Source organism: Arachis ipaensis, chromosome B7 (assembly GCF_059453495.1).
Source record: "Arachis ipaensis isolate K30076 ecotype BB chromosome B7, ASM5945349v1, whole genome shotgun sequence".
NCBI lineage: Eukaryota > Viridiplantae > Streptophyta > Magnoliopsida > Fabales > Fabaceae > Arachis > Arachis ipaensis.
The window spans coordinates 141,135,142-141,143,297 of NC_142442.1; the positions used below are offsets into that span (position 1 = coordinate 141,135,142).

Below are 8,156 nucleotides of genomic sequence, written 5' to 3' on the forward strand. Positions count from 1 at the left end.
CAACAGATTAATTAAACTTTTTATATTTTAAGCAGAACAAATTACAAAGCATAAGAATAAGCAGAAGCAGCCAGCGTGATTCCAACGCGTGGAATGATCACGTTTTATTTCCAGTCACCTGCATCAGCACTTCATACACCTCACTATCACACGATCCCTCACTCTATTCTTCTCTCTCTCTATAAATACCTCTTCATTCATTTCCCCTCCAATTCATTCCTTCTTTACTCTCATTCCCTCACTCTACTCTCATTTTTTTTCCTCTGTTCTCCCCACAAACATTTCAGGTTCACTTCCCACCAAAAAAAAAAAAAAAAGCTCTATTTCTCTATTTTTCTTTTATTCTCTCTCTTTATTTTGTGCCAACCAATTCCAATTCACCTTTTTCCGAGTCTCTCTCCCCCTTCTTCCAGAAAATTGACCCTAATCAGATTGATTTCGTTCTCTTCTTTCACCTTCTATTTCGATTTTTCGTGACACTTGTTTTGATTATCGCTGCGCGGTTTCGAGTATCGGGAAATTGTTTTGAGGAATTTTGATTAAGGTGTTAGGGTTTTGATTCTTAGGTGCGTGAGTATGAGGCTGATGGATGAGGTTGAGAAGGAGGAGGAGAAGGTAGTGGGGGAGGTTCAAGATCAATGGTGTCCGGTGGTGAATGCTGGATTCTCTTCGCCGAAGAAATTCGTAGTTGTTGGTTACGCTCTTACTTCAAAGAAGATTAAGAGCTTCATGCAGCCGAAGCTTGAAGGATTAGCTAGGTAAATAATAATAATAATAATAATAATAATAATAATAATAATAATAATAATAATAAAGCAAAATACGAAGAAATTTGTTCTGTCAATAAAAGTTTCTAGTTTCTACTTGGTTCTTCTTGTTGTTTTCTGTAATTAACAGTTTCATTTTTTGAAAAAATATGTTGGGAGGAAAAAGTGGCTTTTCATGATCACATTCGAGTTTGGACAAAGAATGTTAAATGTGTTGCTCATTTCATCCGATGAGATTCCTCCAGCATGCGTCGTTTTCAATTGGTTGGCGAGAAAGTGAAAGGAACTTTTCTAACCATAGGAGCATCTGCTATAATGACCCCAAAGATATTTTTATTTTTCTTGAACAGTTTTTATGTTTATCTGGGAAGTGGGAACTGTAGCATCAAAACAAAAGCTCTTACACAAAACTATTATACAGGAGGAGGAGGGATGGATTCAAATGACTTAATTATAATTTGCTTTTTGGAAGGATTTAAATTTTACTGACTTATTTAGAAACATACATAAGATGCTGATTCATTGATTGTACTAGTGATATGATAGTTGTATGCTTCCTTTGTTGGGTGTCCTGCATAAAAAGTATAAGAAACTATATTCTGTTTATAAAAAATGATAATTGCAAACTTTGGTTATGATTTTGCATGGAAGAGTTGTCTGTGAACCTTAAGAACACTGAATACAAGGATTGTATTGTATCTGCTTTTCTCTCTGGTATATCTTTGTTCTTTGTAGTCTTTAGCTTGTTACTGATTTGAATTACTACAAATTATTATGCAGGAACAAGGGGATACTCTTTGTAGCCATTGACCAGAATAGGCCTCTTTCAGAGCAAGGTCCTTTTGATATAGTGTTACATAAGGTTATAATTCCTTTTGCCATGAACTTCCTTCCCAATTTTTTTTTTCTTTTTCAAGTAAAATCAAAATTTAATTGGTTCTCATCTGCTGTTGTTGACACACAAAAAGTTCAATTTATTGTGCTCACTGTTTATAGTACTACATCACGTGCTCTAACTATTAACCATCCCTGTTCAGTTTGGACTGATTACTGATCACTCTTATGTTTTTTTACCCTTCTTTTTTTTTTTTTTGGCTCTCCATTGTACAAATGCAGTTATCATGCAAAGAGTGGCGCCAGGTTCTTGAGGTTGGTCCCTTTAATTTTCTCGTCGTATGTAATTATTGTGTTGATCATCATTATTAATGGCTTAATGCTTGTTGCTGGTATTGTTTTCTTATGTAACTTTTGCTAATTGGGATTTAAAAAAAAAAAAATTCACTGGAAAGGCTGGTCAATCGTCACCAACTAACTTGACTAGCATTTTTAACTTCTGCCTGACACAATTTGCAGAGTGATTCCTCAATTACTCATTATGAATCATGGTCCAGTAGTTGAGGTAGAGGCCTCAAGGTCCCTGCAAGTGAGGATGTTACTATTTTCATGGCCATCTAGCTCATTCTCTCAGGTTTTCTTGACAAGTCTTTTCAAAAGGTTTTTTCTTCTTTTACACACTCTGAGCTAGATTCATTTCTCCTTGGTGCCTTGGTACACTTTTGCATGGCTAAGGCCTAAGAGAGATGCCATACCAATTCCAATCTTGTGTTTGATCCTCTAGGCCATATAGTGCTAGCTGTACTTTTGGATCAGATTTAGGTGTAATAGTTCCCAAGTACATATAAATTTTGCTAATTATTCCATCCTCACTATTCTGATCAGTCAACATAGATTGTTGGATTGTCTGGCCTGTTAGTAACCAATGAGTGCTGCCTGGTATAAAATGTTACCAACTGAATGATTGTGTCTATAACTCTTCATGGAAATTTATAGTAATACCTGAATTGTTCGGTTAAAGCATAAACACAGAACAAAGAAAAACATAGTAGCATTGATAAATGAAGATATGACCACAAATTCTTAAAAGGATGTGTAGTGTAGAATAGGAATGCTTGCCGGAATTAAGATGACATATTAAAATAGGATTCATGCATAGCCCAAGAAGCTAATGTCTGGTTGTTCTTCTTAGGACATTCTTTTTAAGTTCACATTGTGTTATTCTGCTAATGTCACTTAGTGCCCACAGACTCGAACCTGTTCTTCTCGAAAGCTTGCTAATCTGCTATTCATTTGTCTTTTTTATTTTTTCAAAGAAAAACATCGTTTTATCCTACAGAATTGTTCTCTTCTGTTGAGTGAAGATTTTATTGCAGTATAGAATATAGATGAGAACCCATTTCTCTAATATCTTGGTCTATTCTATAATTTAAGACACAATTGTAAATATATTCCAAAATGCCATATAATTAAATCATTGAACGTGTAATTTCTTAGTCAGTTAATTATTAAGTAGAGTGCGGCTCTCATGTTTGAATGAATGAAAGTTTAGTAAAGACATCCTCTTTGCTTTGTGTCCAGAATCCTTGTATAATGGACATAGCATTCAAGTGATCATTGCAATGTACCCAAAATTGAAAGGAACATGGATGTTGAATATTTCTTGTTGGAGTGGATGCTTTGTTTAGAAGAAAATGTTAAGTTTACTAGGTATTAATTAAAAGCGAGGTGTATGTTTCGTTTCTGTGCTTGTATATATAAGAATAAATATTCTGATAATTCATTTGGGAAATATCACTGCTGCTTCATACATGTTTAATTGTTTTTAATTCACAGCCAATCCTATTCTAGTTATTTTTGTAACTTTTGGAATCCATTGGCTTCCCTTTCCAGTTCTTAACTCCTTTGGTTACTCTTTTTTTTTACTAACTTTTTTATAGGATTATAGACAATCACACCCAGAAGTTACTGTTCTGGATCCTCCTGATTGCATACAACATTTACGTAACCGTCAACACATGCTTCAGGCTGTTGCTGAGATGAACTTTTCTGATTCTTATGGTATTTCTATTTCTTCCTTCACCTTTGATTAAGTACAGCTGGAGAGAATTGCTATTAAGTTAATCAATAATAAACTTGCTCATAAAAACATCCTTTCAGGGAAAGTTGGTGTTCCTCGGCAATTAGTTATCAAGAGAGACGCCTCAGCCATCCCAGAGTTGGTCAACAGAGCTGGCCTGAATTTACCTCTAGGTATTTATATGTTGGTATTTTCTTAAACTACTTTTATATGCTGCAGTTGCGATTTCTCATAGCATGGGCAAATGGCCATTTGTTAGTATGAGGGATTTCTGAGACACAGTCATCAAAACTAGTGAACATAGGCATTGTAATCCTATCTTTATTGCATCTGGTCAGCTTAGTTATCACGTAAATATGTGATACTTAAATTTGAACTCTCGTTGATATGTTTCTAATTCCAAATCATTTCAGTTGCAAAGCCACTGGTTGCCGATGGAAGTGCAAAGTCTCATGAATTATCCCTTGCTTATGAGCCATACTCTCTTCAAAAACTTGAACCTCCTTTTGTTCTTCAGGAGTTTGTCAACCATGGTAAGCAAATTTCCATTTGTTTGGCAATGATTTACTCTTACATTATTTGAATCCCAAGTGAATAACAGGTGCCGTTTATTTTGGTGTAGGAGGTGTTCTCTTTAAAGTTTATATAGTTGGTGATGCAATAAAGGTTGTCAGACGGTTTTCATTACCTGATGTTTCCAAGTGGGAGCACTCCAAGGATGCTGGCATATATCGTTTTCCAAGGGTTTCTTGTGCTGCAGCTTCAGCAGATGATGCGGATCTGGACCCCATTGTTGGTGGTAAGTTATCATGTCCTAAATGCCAATTGACTATGCTTTCAAAGTGTAATAGATATACTTCAGGAAAGGATTGAGTTGGCAGGCTGTTTGGTCTGTATTTGATCTTCCGTGAGGAGGCTCTTATATAGTTATGTCAAAAAAAAAAAGTGCTCTGCTTTGTATGAAATGCAATGCATGACCTCCTTTACATGTGGTAAAATTGATGATTCTGGATCCAAGGCTTTCAATAGACCTCCAATTGTGGACTCAAGCAGGCCTTCTTATTCTCCCCTTAAAAGAAGAGATACCCAAAACAAATTTGTCCTTGTCCTGATTGGTGCCTCTGGGCTGACGCATTGTTCTTTGCAATTTGCATAGTTGTCATGCAATAATTGTGCCAGTCTGTTAGACAATGTGCTAATATCTTACCTGTTTGTGGTACAACATTCCTAATTTGTCTAATATGAGGTTAGGTGGTCATAGGCATAATTCATGCTTGCATTTGGAAATCTGAGCCCTACTTACGATTTAGGTTATTAACAAAACAAAAAATTATGCTACTTACTATTCTCCTGATTTTCTCCATCTTTCACCCTGCAGAGCTGCCTCCAAGACCCCTACTTGAGAAGCTGGCTACAGAACTCCGATGGCGATTGGTAATTTTCTCAATTTATCAGTTAAAGCTTTCATGGTTATTCATATTAGGACTATAAATAAAATATGAAATCTTTGTCCTAATTTTCACATCCAGGGTCTTAGATTATTCAACTTGGATATGATCCGCGAGTATGGAACTAGAGATCGGTTTTACGTCATTGACATAAACTACTTTCCTGGTAAAAATGAATATATGTTACTGTTAACATACTTCTCCTTGAGTTTGTTTAATTACCTTGAAATGCCATTGGTATTTGTTTTAAAGTGGTATTTTAAATTGATGCAGGATATGGCAAAATGCCAGAATATGAACACATATTTACAGACTTCTTGTTGAAGCTGGGGAATGGGAAGTACAAGAAAAAATCTGGCTAAGTGATGAAATTGACATCATAACGTAAGCATAATTGCCTCTCATTTGAGGCTCCAGATTATGGCTAGAGGCAGTATCTTTCTTAGTCCGTATTACTAACAATTTCTTCATTTGCACTGTGTGGAGAAGTCATAGGACAACTTCCGGAACGCTTAGCGTGGCGGGAACATCAGCCGGTACAGAAAAACCGATATTCTTACTACTGAAAAGTAACAGAAGCTATTGCATTCAGCATCAGTACATAGCAGAGTGCTAAATCCTGAAGTTTCTAGCTTAGCCTTGATAAGAAATAGGAGACTCTAGCTCTAATTCTGCAACTCTTGAAGGATCTGTCTCCGTGGAAAAAATGGTGACTGGTGGTGGTGCCTCACCACCAATGCTGATGATAATATGAAAGAGAGAGACGACCTTTCTTGTAGCACAAGTTAACAGGGTTTCAAGTGCACTACTGATTGTTCTTTGCTGTATATACATGTAGATTCTTCACGTTAGCAACCTAATCTTTGATCTCAAGAAATCAAATTTAATTATTATTGCTATATATCTCGTTGTAATTACCTCAGCTAAATGGCTGAGCACAATAGGCGTTCTCGCGTAAGTTAATTATAATAAATTCTCTCTCTCTCTCTCTCTCTCTCTCTCTCGTGTAGTAGATTGTATATTCGGTATGTAAAACGTTACGTTGTTAATATTCCTACCTATCATAAGATTTTCACAGCCGATTATTTTGTATATATTCAATACGGGGCATCCGAAGTCTATATGATTAACCTGATTACCAGTCAAAATTAGATGGGTTAGGCTTAAAAATTCTTTAACCTATATAAATCAACCTTGCTCATTTAATTGAGATGTTAACCAGCACACTTGCCATAATTGCAAATAAATTTACACTTTTGGGTAGTTCCAGGACGGAGTGGGGGAGATGGATTGCTGGGTTCAATTCGAACCTGGGAGTTTGCTCGTCCTTCCAAGGCTTGTTGCCGAAACAGATTCTTTTGCTTTGGTAGAACTGCTGAGTAATAAGAAGAAAGCTCAGGGGCACTCAAGTACCTTGGCTAGATAGATCCAGAATTGGTTAACTCGAGATTGGCAAATGATCATTAAGCACAAACACACAAGGAAACGGGACAGCTGATTGGCTAGCAAAGAATGGTTTACAAAAGAGTTTTAGTTTCCATTTTGTTGATATAACCCCTTCTTCCTTGTATCAAATCTTTAATGATCATTGTAGGACTTGGATGATTAGTTTGATGTAATTTTGGACTTTATGCCCCGTTTAGGTATCCAAAAAAAAAAAAGTTACTAAAAGCTTTGCCTTGTTTTGCTACTTACTCTTGTGAAATATCTACGGTTTCCATTGAGACTTGAACTCGAGTGTTGTTTGAGGTTTACAAAATTTCTACTAGCCTTAGAGTCTCACTTAAAAAAACTTATTTTGTTATCTTTCCATTTACCTTTTTTAACGTGGAAAAAGAACTGTTTTTGACCTTTTGATATAAAATTAAAGGAGCAATCTAGTGTACAGATTGGAGTGGTATAAAGAGAGAATATAATTTCTTTTATAGTTATTTTTTATTATTTTATTATTATTCAAAATATGGATCTTACTTTTATTAATCTCTCTTTCATTCTATTAAAAGAAAAATCTATAAACTTACATCTTTACCATATAACTCACCAAAATTAAAACTCTGGACAGAAATTTGAGTATAGAAATGGCTTTAACGACCAAATCAATATTTGGATTGGTTTCACTCTAAAGTCATCAATTTACCACTATGGAGTATAGATTAATTAAAATGGATAGTGTGTTTTTTTACTTTAGTCATGATCTAGCTCATTATCTATCCTAGTGTGTTCATATTCAGCCTTCAATTCTTCAAAGGAGAAAGACAAATGATTCATCCGTAACCATAGGAGAAAGGATAACTGCAGAACTCCCCCATCTAATAATAAGTTTCTTCCTCAATTTAAACATATCCAATCTAGTCTCAGTTTTATAATTAAAAATCAAATTTATTCTTCAATCATCAATCTAATTAACATATTCCTTATGTGTCAATTAAAAAAGGGAGCCAATGAGTAATAGCTCAAATGGCATAAATTTCCCGTACTTATCTAAGAGGTTGCGGGTTCGAGTCTTCATATTTTGGTAAAAAAAAAAAAATTAAAAAATGGCAAGTAAAGAAGCAACCATAGTTTAATTTAATTAACAAATAAAACAGAGAATGTAGCAGGCATAAGCTTCAAAGTAAACAACAAAAAGTACAATAAGATAACACCACCTAAGCAGCATCAGGAGGAGGAGGAGTGACGGAGTCATCGGCGGCGGGAATAACGACGGACCATTCAGGAGGTAGAGGAGGGAGAGGAGGGTATACAGTGGGCTTGCGCTTGATGTCCCATGGCTGGGTCTTACGTGGCCTTGTCTTAATGTGGTGCGCCGTTGCCTTCTTCTTCGGCCGAGAAGAGCACTCTATCACCAGTCCTCCTACTCCAATCGGAATCCGACTTCCGCCGATGCTTACCGGCGCCACCACCAATCTGCCACCGAATATGCTTGACACCGTCGACATGCTTCTCTACTCTATCACTCTTCTTTTTTCTGTGGTTTTGTTTTTCCCAATTCCCCCACCTTATCTCTCTTACCGTCAAATCCTTTGA

At 36.0% G+C, this 8,156-nt stretch overlaps 2 protein-coding genes across 6 annotated transcripts; one reads left to right on the forward strand and one right to left on the reverse strand.

The window, feature by feature from the left end:
* The first annotated feature begins 210 nt into the window (after nt 1-210).
* On the forward strand, nt 211-6,111 carry LOC107606263 (inositol-tetrakisphosphate 1-kinase 3). 5 transcript variants are annotated; one of them, XM_088493291.1, is made up of 11 exons: nt 211-758; nt 1,548-1,629; nt 1,884-1,916; nt 3,542-3,662; nt 3,762-3,854; nt 4,095-4,214; nt 4,304-4,480; nt 5,060-5,115; nt 5,211-5,295; nt 5,403-5,513; nt 5,619-6,111. In XM_088493291.1, the coding sequence occupies exons 1-10, from the start codon at nt 577-579 to the stop codon at nt 5,489-5,491; spliced, it is 1,038 nt and encodes a 345-aa protein (XP_088349417.1). In that variant the 5' UTR covers nt 211-576; the 3' UTR covers nt 5,492-5,513; nt 5,619-6,111. The 5 variants fall into 5 exon arrangements, with proteins under 5 accessions (XP_088349417.1, XP_088349418.1, XP_088349419.1 ...); XM_088493292.1 differs by adding an exon at nt 2,121-2,261 and having other exon boundaries at nt 212-758; nt 5,403-6,111; XM_088493293.1 differs by having other exon boundaries at nt 212-758; nt 3,550-3,662.
* A 1,563-nt stretch (nt 6,112-7,674) lies between these two features.
* PSRP6 (plastid-specific 50S ribosomal protein 6) lies at nt 7,675-8,156 on the reverse strand. The gene has a single exon (XM_016310264.3). It carries the CDS (start codon nt 8,066-8,068, stop codon nt 7,778-7,780), a length of 291 nt encoding a protein of 96 aa, XP_016165750.1. The 5' UTR covers nt 8,069-8,156; the 3' UTR covers nt 7,675-7,777.